The sequence below is a fragment of the Nicotiana tabacum genome, chromosome 1 (genome assembly GCF_000715075.1).
Source record: "Nicotiana tabacum cultivar K326 chromosome 1, ASM71507v2, whole genome shotgun sequence".
Lineage (NCBI taxonomy): Eukaryota > Viridiplantae > Streptophyta > Magnoliopsida > Solanales > Solanaceae > Nicotiana > Nicotiana tabacum.
In genome coordinates this window covers 210,495,992-210,514,225 of record NC_134080.1, presented here as the reverse complement: position 1 = coordinate 210,514,225, position 18,234 = coordinate 210,495,992, and the positions used below count along the sequence as shown (strand labels likewise).

The following is an 18,234-nucleotide window of genomic DNA, read 5'->3' as shown; positions in this document are numbered from 1 at the left end:
GTAAGCTCTTCCATGTTAATGTGAGGTGCTTACTTTCCGGTATTATAATCGGTACCATAAACCATTATATCTTCAATTTCTTGGTCTTCCTCTTCATCTAACTCGTCGCGCCCTTGATTTCGCCGTTCTGATCTAATTCAATCTCTGAAGCACACTAGAACTTCCAAAGCGTTGCTGCCCAATGAATGACGGGAATCTCCTAGCTGCTGTCTTGCTTCTTAATCTTCTATTCTTCTTAATAGGCAAAGGAGGCTTACTTACACTTCCTTCTTAAATATTTTGACTAGCATTACCGGGTGTAGGTGGTGGTGTTTCAAGATTATCGGGTGATTGAATATCATCTAAATCATCATCAATACCAAAATTTTCTTGAAGTAGCTCATAATCAACATTTACGTTTTCGGGTGAACTTTCAGAAACATGTGTTGCACTACTAGAAGAACCACCTCTTACTCTTTTGGAATTTTTCTTACTACCACCTTTACTAGTGCAAGCTTTTTTGGCCGCTCTAAGTAAATCCATTATCTAATTTAAAACAAAAATTCAAATAATAATTCTAAATAATAAAGAGAAAGGGATGGAATGAGTATACCGGGATTCCGAATGGCGCACTAAATTTGATATAGAAACGAGAAAGTAGAAACTCAAACTTCAAATCTTCAATTGATATTTGATAACTTGATAATTAATGTCACACTTCACTTGAATAATTGAATTAGAAATTTATGATAGTAATACTTTTGTAATGAAAGTATGTAACTTGTAAGTTGAAACTTGAAAGCTTGAAATAATGAGCAATTGAAAATATTATCAAGAGAGAATTGAGAGATAAGTGTGAGGAATAATGAAAAAGAAAGGGGGTATTTATAGTTTTTTAGAAGGATTCAATTGCAATTTACAAATTATAAAGGGGGGGGGGGGCAAAATATAAATAAAATACCAAATTTTGGCTGTTTTTGACAGATTTGGCCGTTGGCCAACGGTCATTTTTGAAATTTGACCGTTGGCAACGGTCAGATTTAATTTAACAAAAAAAAATTAGGCGGGTTTGCGGGCTGTCGCGGGCTGAGGCCCGTTAAGAACCCGTTAAGCCCTTAACGGGTTGTGGCGGGTTTGGGTACCCGTTTGGCGAAAACTTAACGTTACTAGCCCGCCCCCCGTCCAACCTGTCCCAACCCGCACGCATATGCACAGTAACGGGCTGGCTCGAGCTGGCCCGGGTTAAACCGAGTTGTTAGCGGGTCAGCCCGGCCCGATTAACACATTTAGGCACAACATTTAATAATGTGGGGTCCATTAAAATTCTCATCACATATAGGTATTAATTTGTACTTTATTGTCTATTTGATATCCATGTGGCTAAAGCTACTTTAATGACTATTGAGTGTAATTTTATAATTATTTAACTTAAGAGATTGTTTGATTTAGTTTAAGTTCAGTATATGTAACTTAACTTGAAATTTTATGTTGAGATCTTACATAAAATTTGTAAAAACCTTTTCTTGGTTTGGACATTTCTATGTGATTAGCTTTTTAAATGATCATTATTTTAATTACATAAAATATAAATTATTGCATAGAGAGTAATCCACAACTTATGAAATAAAATTATAACCTTGTTATAGATGCCGACTACATGACGAAATGGGTAGTTTACTATAATGCTCAAGAATATTGCAGTTGCTTACAAATAAGAATTAATTAGTTTTATAAATTTTGAAAAAAATTGAGGTACAATTATATCACTATTTTGTTTCCAATAATATCGTTTTACTCTCTAACCCATATTTAAGGCATATGAGACAAAGAAATTACTAATAAAGATATTTTTTAAAAAATTAGTTCTTCGGCATGAGAAATTTTATTATTATATTTTAATATTTTAAATTAAATTACTTTTAAAAATTTATAATACATAAAAAAATGAAGTTCGATACTTCAGAAATAAGGACATATATAATTCTATTTTTCACGCATATACTTTTTCTAGACCAATAAGATATGATAATTAGTGTTCAGGAAGTTTCAGTAACATATTGCTTAATACTATACTTAAAGTCAGATTACCATAACTAAAATACAAAAAACAGGAACTCGGGTAACGTAGAGGGTAAAATTTTTATGTAGCACCCAATTTTGCACCGCCCATTGAATTTGTACTCATTTTTTAATTTTTTTTTAACTAATTCCCAAATTTTGGATAACTTCAAATATATAAACTTTTATATTCTTCTTTATTGTTGTTTTCTTCTCTTTGTGCTTAAAGTTTCTTCTTCTTCTTCTTTTTAATTGCAAAGTGAGTTTGTTAAATTTATTGTTGTTGTTGACAATTTGATGATTAAGATTTGTTCTTTATGATATTTGAAAGGGATTTCAAATTTAAGCTCATTCGGAGTAGATTTTGGCATTGAATCGTGTACTGAATTATTGAAAATCGAAGAACAAATTTATGCTTCAGAACTTAAGATTCGATATCTGAATTTGCATTCAATAGATTGACGTACTTAAAATTCAAGTTACTGAAGTTGCATTTGAAAGATAGAAGTACTTCAAATTTGATTTCTGAAATTGCATTGAAGATATCGAACCTCTTAAAATTCGAATCTGAAGTTGCATCTGAAAAATAGAAGAACTTCATATTTGATTTCTGAAGTTGCATTTAAGAGATTGAACTACTTCGGATTTGAGCGGGTATTCTTTGAAATTTTTTGTGCAATGCAGGTATAACTTCAACGATGACCCCAAAAGTGGGTAGATATGAAAATGCCGCGTAGGGGACTCTGGGAGGATTGCTCATACAATCAAATCCCTCTATAACAATCTCATTTGTTTCGATAGTTTTGTTATCGAGTACATATATTATAACATAACATCGATTATAACATATATTATAACATAAAAATCGACTCAACAAAAATTTAGATTTTATAACAAATGATTGTTATATAAGGATACTGTTATAGAGATGTTGGACGGTATATAAATAGCCATTGCGCCCGGATCACTAGTATATTTACAAAGGTTGTACTTCAGTAAGGTGCATAAGGGATAAGATGAACACATAGACATGTCACGAGATTCGAAAATATCTATGTTTGCAAGTGGCTGTTTTTTTTCCTGTGCTAATAAAGAATTTGCATAAAAAGGAACTTGGAAGTTGGAATATATAGCACTCTTCTACGAAAATCTGAATTTAGTCGGACTCCCATACGAATATTGAGCGAGAAATACAATAATTATACAATCTATCGATGTTGATAATGTCATCATTTTACCTATAAACTTTTAATCTTTAGTATAATCTGGTCGATTTTGGTATATTAAATTAAACTCCCGACAGTTGCCAACTACCATTAGTTATGATTGAAATGCCCTCGATCGATTCCTAAGATTTAATTCCCCACCTTATAATCCCTCCCCCCCCCCCCCCTCAATTTTCCTTTTTAAAATTAAAAAGAAAAACCTCTCTTTCGTTCTGCACCACGAGGTTGCATAAGCTGCCCCCTATTTCTGTTGCTTGTGGAGCAGAAGCAACAGTAACAGAGGGGAACATTCAGAAAAACATAGCCAGCACAAAAATTTGGACCGGTATAGGTCTGGATTTTGGTGAGTGGCTGTAACATGATTCATCCAGATAGCACCGAATAATGAATAGCATAAAAATGTGACTTACTTGAAACTTCAAGTGACAGAAAATGCAAGTTTAAAATCCAAGAATTTAGGCTCAAACATTGCCTATAAAAGGTTTACATGTTCATAAATAGAGAGATGCCTTCAAGGTTCTCCAGTATCATATACCGAGTAATTCAACTAACACATTTACACTAAAATTTACCAGGAAATTCCCTATGCAGATACTGAAATGTTTGTCATTATATCGCACACAAACCATCTTTTTTCATCTACTATATCACAGACTTAATATGGAGGTTGTAGTAGAAGCAAATTTTGAACGACGAGAGATAACAGAATCAACTGAGATGAGAAATGTCAACTTCATCAGGAATTTTGAATGTGTCTGCTGCCCCAAACTTCCTCTGCTCTTCCACAACCGAATCCTCTTCACCACTATCCCCATCATCACCATCATGATTATCATGGCTTGAAAGATCGTGCATACTTTTGGATCTGCAACCATGGGTAGCAAGCATCTTAACCTGGCCAAGATGAGCGATTTCTACCACAACTGTGTCATCATCTACTGGGAGGGGTTGCTTCCACGGTTCCCCATCAATCCTCATGAATGTGTGGTCAGCTGTACCCTTATGGAACTCAAACCGGATTCTATGTGCCTACAAACAGGGTAATCGAACAAAAAATTCAAATGATAGTTGCACGTCTTGGAAAGTTTTATGGATCTTATATTCAATCAGTTCAGCTTTTTCATCCTCCTAGTATGATATTCAATCAGTTCAATCTTTTCATCCTGGTACGTATTGATCTTATGTTTAATCAGTCGTAAGGATCTTATATGCAATATGGAATTTAACATTTGGACCACTTTGGACCAACTGAAAATTGAATCACTGAATAATAACACCTGATTGCTGCATATGAATATGGTATGCCTATACGCACTTATATTAATAAGAACAAATTAATATCCAAAACCTGTGCAAGCCGTGTCCCATGCCCATTTGGAGCAAGAAGAACCATTCCATGCCAAGCATCTCTAAAGCCCACAACTTCAAGATGGCCATCATCAACAAATGGTGGAGTCAAGTCCCTCTGTCCATTACAATGATTAGTACATGAATGTGAATATGAACTTGAGCAGGAACAAGATGGAATAGAATTAAGTTTTTAAGACAGAAATCTATTGATATCACCACATGTGCGCACACACAAATCCCAGACATATGAACACGCAAAGAAAACAGAAAAAAAACAGTAGATGGTGGAAGAAGCAAATCGAGTACATACATCTCGGCGTTTGTTGCTATTTGGTGTTCCCCAAGGATTCAGTCCACCAGAAAAGCTAGGCAGGTTTAGGCACACAATTGACCTGATACTGCAAGTACAATCGGACAAGAAAACTGTTTATAACTCAAATTTTGTCATGTTTAGCAATCAACTTGCAACATAATGCAGCGTGAATTATAGTATAGGAGAAAAGCCAGAATCTTTTACTTTAATAGAGACAAAAAAAGAGACTATCTGGTGGTGTTCTAAAGTTCCTAAATTACAACAAATAATTGATGCTACCTGTGAGGGATGTGAAGGTCTTGCCATTCACCTTGCCTTTTCATTATCTTAACCTTGGCCAGTTGAGCTATGTTCCTGCAGTAAATGCAAACCCGTATATTCTCATAATATATACCATCAATGAGGTGATGGTAAAGAAAGATCTACAAGAAGTTATGTATTAAAATACACTGCAGAGTGCAGATTCACCTTGAAGAAGGATGAAAAAGGGACGCAAAAAACCATCCTTGCGTACATCCAAGCCTTGCATATGTACTCTAAGGAGAAAGCCAGAAAACCCATAAGGTACACTTCCACAAATAATATCGATTGTAGAAGAATAGGAAATGCTTGTTTTCACATGTAATCCAGGGTCTTGCGTTTATATAAGCTAGAGTACAGCAGGAGACAATAGGCTTAAACTTGGAGATTGCTAAATCACTACCTCAAGGAAAACACAATAACTTAACTTAAGCATGAACACTGACAAAGGAGACCATCAATTCCATTTACTTAATAAATATTAAGCTGAAAAGATAATGTGATATCCCTTTTTGATGGTGCATAATGTGGTAGCAGAAATGTTGTCAATGTTCTGTAGCAATTTTAAATTGGTCCACATTATGTACCATCCCTTTCTGATGGTACATAATGTGGTAGCAGAAATGTTGTCAATGTTCTGTAGCAATTTTAAATTGGTCCATATTGCTCTAACTGTGTTACATCATTCAGTACCATGCTACTTTCGGTTTATTGTGCTTTCCTTTTCCTTTTGGATAAAGAAGAAAACATTATGAAAAAGGTGAGCGAAAGGTAGAACGAGAGAATGTCCTTAATTGCATAACAGAGATGCAGATTATATCCAGCTGGTTGATTGATATATATATTTAATGATATTAATGGTCATATACACAATCAGGATGTGATATTAACAAGGCAAAGATCCGTTTGGTCAACACTAATCTAATCACTCCTATTGAATAATGAAGTGAAGTGCAAAATATACTTCCCCACCAAAATATGTTTGGTCAAGCAATCAATTAAATGTGCTTTCCATTTCTTCACGTGTGCAAACCAACTTTCAAGCAAATGATCCCCTCTATTTTATGTCATTATCTATATAGGATTTTCATGTAAAATCTTCATGATTAGATGCAAAGTTCCTCGAGATCCTAAAAATGACTCGCGACGTTGAGTAATGTGGATTGCAAGAAGCAGTTTCTCCAAAGACAAAGGTAGATCACAACAACAACAACAACCCAGTGAAATCCCACAAGTGGGGTCTGGGGAGGGTAGTGAGTAGGCAGACCTTACCCCTACTCCGGAGGAGTAGAGAGGCTATTTCCGATAGACCCTCGGCACAAGAACAAGGAACGAGACAAAGGTAGATCACAGGTTAATGAAAATAATGCACAAGAAGTTACATGAAAAGGAATGGATGGAAAGCAGTCTCCAGAAGTGTACTAGATCTTAGAAGCAAAATGTCTAACCCAATAATGAAGTATAATGACATACCACTAGGATGCAAAAGCGTCATAATTTTGGATCTTCTCATAGCTATCTCTAATAAGCTCACTCTCACTGATTCCCCCTCTCAAACTTGAAGCAAAAGAAAATAGGACAAACCTTCTTAAACAGTCCCTAACTTTACTCCTTTTATTCCAATCACCTAATTCTCTAATGACCTTGCTCAGGATAATGACAGCTCTCTTTTTCATTCTTCTCTAGTCCATTTTTAAACTGTCTTCAGTCTCAACAAAGGAGATATAAAGTAGGAGGCCCAACCTATCCACATTTTAATAAGCTGACACCATAACAAAGTTAAAATTATAGAAACCTTTTTCTTTGACCCCAAGTCTGAAAATTGAAGATGCAAATTAGCCCTTGGAGAGACTAAGGATCTCCATAAATCCGTTCCTGCCCTCCTGGGCAAGAACAATTACATCTTCAACTATTGGTTTTATCAGCGCAGTCGATTGCTAAACTTCACAATTATTTTGCTATAAACTTCACAATTATTTTGCTATTTCTAACTTTTCAGGTAGCACAAATCTATAATCTATTGAGTACAAGATAGAGAGGCATTGACCTTGCTACATAAGGATACACAATGATTAAGACAATATATGAAAATGGAGCCAAGCCTTAAATCCTGACATTCAAGAATAAATGTATGAAAATGGTGCCAAGTCATCTTAATCCTGACATTCACTTCAATACCTGATTAACAAGCTGGTTTTTGAATTTTTCTGGATTCATCTTACGTTCTGAATGAAATGCATATGATACTTGTGCATCCATCCCTGATGACACAAAATTTAAGATTAGATGTAGTACCAGATAAACAATAGTACAAGTAACATAATACTTTCAAAATACACTCAGATTTCCTTTTTGGGTTTGGCATAACTTGTAGCCACCTTATTCATGTCAATTGTCAACTACAATACTAGGTTGCTTTCGAAGACAAATAGCAGTCGTCATTTACTAAAATCACTATCCAATGCAGGCTTTTCTTGGGCCTCATTAGCTCTGAATTATTCCAAATATTTGTCAATCTTTCTTTCTATTTTAAAAAATAAAAAAAACCTTCTTTCTGGTTTCAAATTAACACTATGAATTAACTATAAAAGACATCATCTTAAAACACATATATAGAGGTTATTTACGTTTGACACAAGAATTAAGGTAAGGGTCAGTATTGGTTTTCGAAATGATTCACTGGCCAATTAGCTCATATCTCACGCAACAACAACAACAACAAAAACCCAGTATAATCCCACATGTGGGGTCTGGAGAGGGTAGTGTGTACGCAGACCTTACCCCTAACTAGAGAGGTAGAGAGGTTGTTTCCGATATACCCTCACTCAAGAAAAGGTGGAAAGGAAGAAAAGGGAAGAAGAAGAAGAAGAAGAAGAAAGAGGGGGGAGAAAGAAAGACGAGGGAGATAAAAAACAATAAGGAAAAAGGAGAGAAAGAGTAGCATCAAATAGTAACAATCAGGGAGCAACAATTTTCAGTAAAAGGGGAGAAAAAGTAGCATCAAATAGTTACAATCAGGGAGGCTCCAGTAGCAATTTTCAAAAACAATGAACGTGGTAGCTAAGCACCGGATATACTAACAAACTAGAAGAAAGTATCTTTCAACCAACAAGGATACTACTAGTACTACTGGTAAACCTAGGAGAAAGTCACAACCACCTGTCAACCCACTACCTTAATCCTCGACCACCACACCTTTTTATCGCTAGTCATGTCCTCGGTTAGGTGAAGCACCGACATGTCCTGCCTAATCATCTCTTCCCAATATTTTTTTGGTCTACCTCTGCCTTTCCTCAAGCCCGCCATGGTCAACCTCTCACACCTCCTGACCGCAGCATCTATGTCTCTCCTCCTCACATGCCCAAACAATCGCAGTCTCGATTCCCGCAACTTGTCTTCCACGGAAGACACTCCCACCTTGTCCTTAATAACTTCATTCCTTATTTTGTCTTTCCTGGTATATCCACACATCCATCTCAACATCCTCATTTCAGCTATGCTCATCTTCTGGACATGGGACTTCTTGACGGGCCAACACTCAGCTCCATACAACATAGCCGGTCTAACCACCACCCTGTAGAATTTGCCCTTAAGTCTAGGCGGCACATTCTTATCGCATAAAACCCCCGAAGCTAGACTCCATCTCATCCAACCCGCTCCAATGCGGTGAGTAACATCCTCGTCAATCTCCCCGTCGCCTTGGATTATAGATCCAAGATACTTGAAACTATCTTTTTTGGGAATGACTTGAGTATCAATCTTTACTTCCACTTCTTATTCATGTCTCTCATCACTGAACTTACACTCCAAGTATTCAGTTTTCGACCTACTCAACTTGAAATCTTTGGATTCCAACGTCTGTCTCCAAACTTCCAACCTAGCGTTAACACCCCCTCGCGTCTCGTTAATTAGTACTATATCATCAGCAAATAACATAGACCACATCCTCCCTTATATGTGTCGTGTCAGCACATCCAACGCTACGACAAACAAAAACGGGCTAAGGATTGATCCTTGATGCAACCCCATCTCCATAGAAAAATGTTCTGAGTCTCTTCCAGCAGTCCTCACCCGAGTCTTAGCACCTTCATACATGTCCTTAATCACCCTAATGGACACTATCGGGACTCCGCTAACCTCCAAACATCTCCATAGCACCTCCCTCGGGACTTTGTCATAAGTTTTCTCAAGATCAATGAACACCATGTGCAAGTCTTTTTTCCTCTCACTATACTGCTCCACCAATCGTCTCACAAGGTGAATGACTTCTGTAGTTGACCGTCCCGGCATAAATCCAAATTGGTTCTCAGAGATAGATACGCATGTCCTAACTCTCTTCTCCACCGCCCTTTCCCAAACCTTCATAGTGTGACTCGGCAGTTTGATACCCCTATAATTGTTGCAATTCTGGATATCACCTTTGTTTTTGTACAACGGAATCATCAAACTCCACCACCAATCTTCGGGCATCTTCTTCGTCTTGAAAATGACGTTAAACAAGCTAGTAAGCCACTCCAAGCCTACCCTACCCGCCTCTTTCCAAAATTCCACCGGGATCTCGTCAGGCCCAGTCGTCTTACCCCTGCTCATCTTCCGTATAGCCACAACAACCTCCTCACACTTAATAAGCCTACAAAACCCAAAGTCTCTCCGACTCTCTGAGTTCTCCAATTCACCCAACACGATGTTCCTATCCCCTTCCTCGTTCAAGAATCTATGGAAGTACTCCTGCCATCTACGCCTGATACACGCCTCTTCCACCAATACCTTACCTTATTCGTCTTTGATGCACCTCACTCGATCCAGGTCCCGAGCCTTCCTCTCCCTAATCTTGGCTAACTTGAACAGCTTCCTATCCCCTCCTTTGCCCAGACCTAACATTGGCTAGTAAATAGGAGTTTATGAAATGAAATACTAAAAAGGGAAGGTTGGTGGGTTTCTTAATTAGTAGGGATGTCCCTTGAATTTGATAATTTAGATAGGAGGTCAATGTCAGTAGGGCAAGTTATTTGGCTTTAAAAAGAAGTGTAGTGGCACTCACTTTTTCACCTTGGTATTAGTAGTTAAGCTTAATCTGCACTGATGACCTTTATTCAAACAATCATGCATACAAAAATAAAAAAGACAGTTTAAATGTAGCTTAAATGTGGAAAAGAATCCATTTCTTCACTAATTAAGATAGTTTTGTCTTTTCTAGTATCATGTTTTCATGATTAACCACAAGATAGCATAATAATTTTCTGAAACCTCCTCCTTATCTCACACGAGTGGCATAAGAATCCAACCTCATGTAAGACAGATTTCTTATCATATCCTTTCCTATTTAATGTTATTAAATGTGGCAGAAAACAAATGAAAATGTTGGATGGCGTTCAGGAACATATTTCATAATCAGGAGTGTATTCCTTACCCATGCTGAAATAATTCCAGAATCCTCCACGAAATGTATGGCATCCTTCCTGTGGGATATAAATAGTTTGATTATTGTTCTTATCCTCTTCATTTTCAACAAGGGTAAAGCTTTTTAACAGACAGAAAATGAAATATGATTCTCAAAATCCACAAATCATGCATGTATGTCCACTTGTCATTTAATAATCAATTTAGAATATTGGAGTAGGAATGTCAAAGTGGAATTACATACCTAGCCTGAAGCTAGACCGCATAAGCGCAAGTAAATACAAAAACCCAGGAATTTTTTTTAAAGTGTAATGACTGTGAAAGAGGTATACACCTATAATAGATTCAGATTCTTAAATGTGCTGTAGTCTTTCAATTTGCATTACAGTCGGTTGTAAATTTGCACCTTCTTTCTAGTGAAGATTATATTAGAATATTATACTTAAATGATTTACATTCAAAAAGGAAATAGGTCAATGAATTTGAATTAGCACACTGCAAGCAGTTGTAAAATATGATATTCCAATCCAACCATTAAATGAAGATGCCTTTACCTTTATATAGAAAAAGGAAAAGAACAAAACCAAAGGAAAGGCTTAAGATATACCACCATTTGGTTAATGGAGACTACAGGCGCCGCACGGGCATTTTGGTGCCGCTAGCGTCGGGAAAAAGTTAAGCCCGTGACAAGGAGCTCCACAGAATCATAACCAGGTTTACATACGGTCAGTTGTCAGCAAAGAATGCAACACCAAAAAAATTATAGGAAACAGGGACCTCAGGCTTGCATGAAAGATGGAGATAGACTGTATGGAGCTGTAATTTATTCAAAATAGAAAATAAAGGTTTCCTTATGCATAGCTCTTACCACATTAAGCTCATCAGACGAAGACACTCGGTGAAATGCATGCAACGAATGAGGCAATTCAAGTGGTGCAATAGGATCACAGGAACCTTCTTTTGGTGCTCTCATCCTCATTAGAATGTGCCAACTGCTTTAACAGCAAATCTTTCAATATTTGCTGATTGCTCTCAATCAGGGTCATCAATTAAACTATAAGATCACTTAAAATATTCTGAGTACTGTACGAAATTAGATAAATTTTCAAACCTCAATAAGAATATTGGGTAGAGCAATAGTAGAACTTCCATAAAACTTCTTTATGATATATCAGAACTACCACAAACCTCAAAAACTTATGAAGTTGCGATATGGTTTATTATGGTTGTACAATATTAAATGAAAATCTTAAAAACTATATCTATCTGTTTCTGGATATATTTTTGTCCTCAAGACCATAAAGCAAAAGAGCTTTTGGAAATATCAGCAGTAATGGATTGCTAATGTTACTTCTATTTTGTGAATTAAGTTTACATGTTACCAACATTTCTCACGATAAACATAATACCTACAAAATGTGGTCCTATCGTAAGTACTGTACAAAAGAATAAAAAAATGGGCATGTATGCTTCCGGTATCACTTTTTTGTTTACTGCAGAATAAACTAAACCAACAAAAATACGAAGACACTGCAAATAGGTACCATGTATGCCATTCCGAATATCTTTTCAATGTATGCTAGACTTTCACGATTTCATCAACTGGATTAAAGTATACTCATCAATCCCAACTTAAAACACCTGAAGTATTGCCCAAGTCCACAAAAAGAAGTATCTTTAAAGATAAAAAGGAATAGTACAGATAAGACATCGGGCCTACCTTTTTATTTCTCAATATTACTTTTTCCCTTTTCCTTTCATTCTAGGAATAAAAGATCTTTGTTACTAGTGAGCTCTATATGTCCTGCAATTACATTCACTAGAAATTACTAACTCTCATCTCAGTAATTCTAAATGGGATACTCAAATTTGGTTAGAGCATACAATAACTCGCAGCTACCGGCGAGAATTTTAGAGAAAAATTGAACTTCATTTTCAAGGGATCAACTTTCTATTTGTAAAAGCTCACAGAGGCCGTTGTAATATACATGAACTAACTCAAAGAATATTGGACCATTTGCATGGCATAACCTGTCCATCTTCATCTCTTTTGCATCCATTACTTGCTTCAAGAATGAGATAACCGAGTTCTGGTCAGTTCCTGGATTCTTCTTGCCCTGCCAATAACCACAAAATGCTTATTACATGGTGTATCATCCTCTATGGTGAATACACATCAATGTATTACAGATAAAATAACTTGAAACCCAGCAGTTAATTTAAGCGAGAATGTCTATGTGCTGGTTTGTCTATAAGAATTTCATGTGATTAATTGGTAACTTCATCATAGCATAGGCTAAACTAAGAAAGTAACTACACAGTGAGATAGCAGTAAGCATTTTAACACTTCTCAGACAACTCTATTGACAGCAATCATTGACAGAAAAAGAAATCCAGAAAATATCTGGTGAATTGAGCTGTTTCAGCTAAAGATCCTTACCCAACCAAAAGCAAATGGAAGGTTGTTTCCAGTTCCCAATGGCACAGTAGCAATTGGTGGTGGCTTAGATAGTTTGAGATCAGATACAACTCCAAGAAGCCAGCCAGCTGTGCCATCACCACCTGCAACCTAATAAACAATTGTGTCATTGCTATATGCCGTGAAGCAATCATCTGGTAAATTAATAAGAAACTCTTTAGAAATAATAAACTGCTTAAAAGAGTTGTACTCACGATTATCCTCAGTCTCTCCTCAAGTTTGGTGGCAAATTCATCACCATTGTTCTTTAGTTTTTCTAGATTCAAATACAGTCTCCGTAAAACACTATCAGGAGTTTCTTCTCCCAAATCAAAAACCTGAAAAGTTAGATGCAACTATAAGAGAGATCTGCTTAAAACGATGAATTGAGAACACAAAGAACAGAAAAAACAAAATGATATGAGAGAGCCATACTACTTATATATCAGGCTTAAAAAGAAACAGAGAAGTGGCATGTCTAGATTACATAACCCATTAAAAATTTGGTGGTACTGTTCACAACCTAACCTAAGGTTCTCTACTTTCAATTGAGAATTGGTAAAAGATGACCTGAAAAAGAATTTATCTTGATTTAGTCTCACACTTCACATTCACCAAGCTTTGCAATGTTAATCAAGGCAACCAGCTTCAGTACCTGATATTTGTTAAGAAGTGATCGATATGTATGAAGAAGATCTCCACCAAGTTGACCTCCACTTTTAGAGTTGATGAATACTAGCACAGGGCATGTAGGTACATCAGGCAACTGTAAATCTTCACTCTGACTTGCATCCGGTGCAAGTATATAGGTAGGAATATAGAACTCTCTCTCTAGGTTTCCTTTGGAGTTGCTTTCGGGAGAGGCCATAAATAGTGCTACCTGCAGACCAAGAGGAGTTGGCATAACTAAATTTAGGATAAGAAGAAACCACCGCGCCAGTTCATTTACATGAATATGATACTTGTTATATGTACAGTCAATCAATCAATCAATCAATTATCCCTCAATCTCAAATTAGTTAAACTCGGCTATATGAATCCTCAATATCCATGTTTTCTTCAATGGCGGTGTTCGGGTCACCTTTTGTGCAACTCTACTAATCCACCCGTCAGCCTGCTAAAACTCACAAGAGTAGCTGCCGGGTAAACTTGCATATCAAGGTTGGACTAGGTGGGCTCATACTAAGGATTGTAGGTAGAATTCGAACTTGAGATCTCTAGGTTATTAATCCTACATTTCAACTACTCAGTCATCTGCCATCCCCTTAGGCACATGAATCCTCCATTTCATAGTTTAACTATTTTACAGTGGTAATTAACTTAGTACAACTCTCCTCCTTAATCAGGGATTCAAAAGGGCTATCTTTTTCATACAGGCGGAGTTATATAAAAGAAAAAAAATGATAAAAATGAAGAAATGCTAGGTAGGGAATGAAGGCATTGAACGTATAAAATTAAGGTATTCACTTTATGGAAAACACATAATCGGATATCTAATAACACATTGCATAAGAGATGTTAAGAATGGACATTTTACCTAACTCAACTCAAAGGTAGCCCAAGTGGTGAGAATTGTCCAAACCACATAAAGAGAATACAACCCATACTCTCAACCAATGAAGGACTCTAATACCTATCACATGCTCCAGGCTAGATATCTGGAGCGTGGATGATATATCATGGAGCCCAAAGAAGAAGAAAAAAGAATCTAGCACTCTCGCTCTAATAATATGTTAAGAAAACTGACCTTGAACCGAATTCAAACCTAAAGCTGGCTAAGTAGTGAGGATTACCCAAGAGCATATAACTAGACTACAATCCATACCCTCAAATAATACCGAATTCTACCGAGACTACAATCCATACCCCAAACAATATGGGATTCTACCAGAAAACTCTGAATTTCATATCATATAGGTCAACATTTCCTTCCAACATTCAAGCAACAAAGAGTGACCCATACAAAAGTTAGCACTCATTTGGATAGCTAAAAAAGCCGAAAAACAACAACATTTTCAGGAGGAGATCAAGAAATTACATCTTAATACGCAATTCAAATAATAAACAACGATAACGAGGAATGCAAATAGATTGATCACTCGAAATTGATGAAATTGAAACTTGCTTCTGATTCCAGTGATAATATAAATAATAAATAAAAAACAAAGCGAATGATTTTGGTTGAGAAATAGGGAGCGAAAAGAGAATTTTACCTGAGAAAACAGGAGATTATTTGATGGAGAAATTCCAGCGGAATCAGAAAATGCAACCTATTTTGGGAGGAAAATTGATTCGGATCTTAAAATGAAAATGAGAATTAAATCAATTAACAGAAGCGTGATGTAGACATTGGGGGGGGGGGGGGGGTTGACTGACTGAGGAAAAATAAAAGCATTTTTAAGATTAATTATACAAAATAAATACATATTAATTGTTCACATGGTTTCGACTTTTCGTTGATTAATACGTAACTTCCTTTGCTAAGCAACTCATGAGTCATTAGCATGTGGATATTATTATATAATTAAGGGTAGGCGGGAACTGAAGAGTTCTGAATTAGTTGGATACGCGTGTGTGTGCGCGTTTTTTTTTTCCTTAATTTTTTAAAATTTTCTTATATATGAAGACTGGTTAATTAGAGGGAGAGAAGAGAGGACAGTGGAAATTAATTTCTAATTTATGGTGTGAAAGACAATAAATTACTAGGTTAATTTTAGTATTTTTAATTTTGTATGCACGCAATTCGGTTAAGTAATTTCAATGTGATTCAATTATTTCAATTTATTTGGGTTAGGTCTATTATTTTATTCCTTTCCTTTTGGGATTAGCAATCTTTTCGAGTAAAACTGAGCACAAACATAGCTAGAGTGTTACTTATGAGTTTCGAGGAGCGACTCAGTGAAATCGGAGGCCTAAAGCCAAAACTTAAGAAGACGTGAGGAAAAAACATTAAAAATGTGACAACTGTTGAACAAATAAACACGATTAATTTACATAACCAAAAAAAAATTGTATGGTCTTAACAAATTTTCTTTCAGGTTTTAAGTTTTCTTTTAAGTATTACACTATAGCATTGTCCAATATTTTAAAATTTCGAGTTAAATTATTTAAATATTCATATCTACTAATAAAATATTTGATAACTAGAACCAATGTTGTATTAAAACAAAATGTTAATATTTTGTTAACTTAAAATTTTTTTACTAATATAAATAAGTATAACTAATAGAAAAAGTTTGGGTGGGAGTTGGGGGAGGGGGAGAGGGGACTCTGACTCTCGAGGGCCTAAAGCATAAGCTTTAGTGGCCTTATCCTAGAGCGATGGGTTCATTCAAACCCAGTGAATCTAGTGGCTTTTGATACAAATATTATATATGTGTTAAAAAATTCATTAAGAGTATGTTTAGAAAGCAACTTATTGGAATTAAATTTGTATGTAATTAGATATAATTACACGGTTTATCATGTTTATGTGATCAAGTAATTACTTGGTCAATATAAAATTTGATGTAATTTAAGAAGTGTAATTATACTCTGCAATTCTTAACGGGGATGAGAATTGATGGTAACTACGTTGGGTAATTAAGCTAATGTAACTTTCATTATTTGTATTTATTTATTTCAAATATATCAAGTATTATTCTATTTACACTGTTTCTCTTTCATTTCTCTTATTCTCCTCTTTCATATACTTTTGTATATGTTGTTTATGGTTTGCTTTCATATACTTTTGTAACTTTTCATATTTTCCTTCTTCTTCTTTTTTCTCTTTGTTGTTAAATATAATTTTTTACTAGCTTTATTTTCTATTTATTAGTGTAAGTAATTATTAATAAAAACACCTTCTAAACTTTATATCTATCTTTTATTATTTAAAAAGTGCAATAAATCATAAATTTTATATTATATTCATATGAGTTGGTAAAAAAATCAAATTCATGATTGAAGCTTTTATTAATTATATAAAATTAAGATATTGGTTATTTTAAAAAATAGTCAAGATACTGATTATTCTTAGTTACCAACTTATAATTATTTAGTAGTTTTATTTTCTTAAAACTATTATGTTTATATATCTAGTTATAAATAATATCTAATACACGTTAGAATTTGTTTACTTTGTGTTTTACTAATTTTATCTTCTTATCATTTGTATAAATACTTCTCATAAAAAATACTTTCTAAGCTCATATCTAACTTTTTATTTTTACATGAGTTGGTAACAAAAATAATTCCTTATTGAAATTTCATTAATTCGATATTATTTATTTATAAGATACTACTATTATTTTTATTATATTATTTATCAATTTATAAATATTTAATATATTTTTATAGAAAGTCATGTATTTTAAGTACCTCTAATAAGCTAATCACAATCAAAACATGTAACAATATGCATAAATAGAGCATATGAAGTGATGCATCATATCTCGACTAAGCAAATTTCATGCATGTAGCAAAGCATAAAAACGACATATAAATGGTATGCACAGTTTAAGCATGTAATATAATGCATGTTTTCGCAGATATCAAGACCAATATATTTATCAATACGCCAAAAAAGCAATTAAAAGTGATATGCATCAAGTAGCATCTATATGAATGAGTCTACAAACACTACTAGAAATTCGGAAAAAAACGATCAAAATTTAGCGATCAAAATTGGTCTGTGGGAAAAAGCGACCAAAGTTAGTCGCTAAACTAGCGAAAATAATAAAATAAATAAAAGAAACAAAATAGCGACCAAGGTTGGTCGCTACTTGGTTGCTATATTAGTCAAAATGTTGACTGGACTGGTCAAACTTTCTTGGTCAAATATTTACTGAGATTAGTGACCAACGTTGGTCGCTAAAGTGGGACCCACCTACAAAATTTTAATAATTATATTATTATTTTAAAAAAATATATAAAATATAAATATATATAATATAAAAATGGCGACCAACGTTGGTCGCTACTTAAAGGGTAGGCAGATACCGACCAACTTTGGTCGCTTAAGTGGGGTCCAGTTATACAATTTTAATAATTATATTATTAATTTAAATATTATATGAAATATAATTAAATCTGATTTATATATAGCGACCAAATTTGGTCGCTAAACTAAATTCTTGAATAAATAGCGATCAAAGTTGGTCTCTATTCAG

The 18,234-nt window shown here is 34.9% G+C and overlaps 1 protein-coding gene across 2 annotated transcripts; it reads right to left on the bottom strand.

Moving 5' to 3' along the window:
- Positions 1 to 3,652: 3,652 nt before the first annotated feature.
- Positions 3,653 to 15,435, bottom strand: LOC107759925 (diacylglycerol kinase 5). 2 transcript variants are annotated; one of them, XM_016577933.2, is made up of 13 exons: positions 15,298 to 15,435; positions 13,740 to 13,964; positions 13,300 to 13,422; positions 13,067 to 13,195; positions 12,658 to 12,743; positions 11,495 to 11,618; positions 10,637 to 10,685; positions 7,405 to 7,487; positions 5,395 to 5,462; positions 5,206 to 5,280; positions 4,924 to 5,011; positions 4,612 to 4,728; positions 3,653 to 4,292 (listed from the first exon to the last, which is right to left on the bottom strand). In XM_016577933.2, exons 2-13 carry the CDS (start codon positions 13,950 to 13,952, stop codon positions 3,972 to 3,974), a joined length of 1,476 nt encoding a protein of 491 aa, XP_016433419.1. In that variant the 5' UTR covers positions 13,953 to 13,964; positions 15,298 to 15,435; the 3' UTR covers positions 3,653 to 3,971. The 2 variants fall into 2 exon arrangements, with proteins under 2 accessions (XP_016433419.1, XP_075112381.1); XM_075256280.1 differs by lacking the exon at positions 15,298 to 15,435 and adding an exon at positions 15,123 to 15,258.
- Positions 15,436 to 18,234: the final 2,799 nt, after the last annotated feature.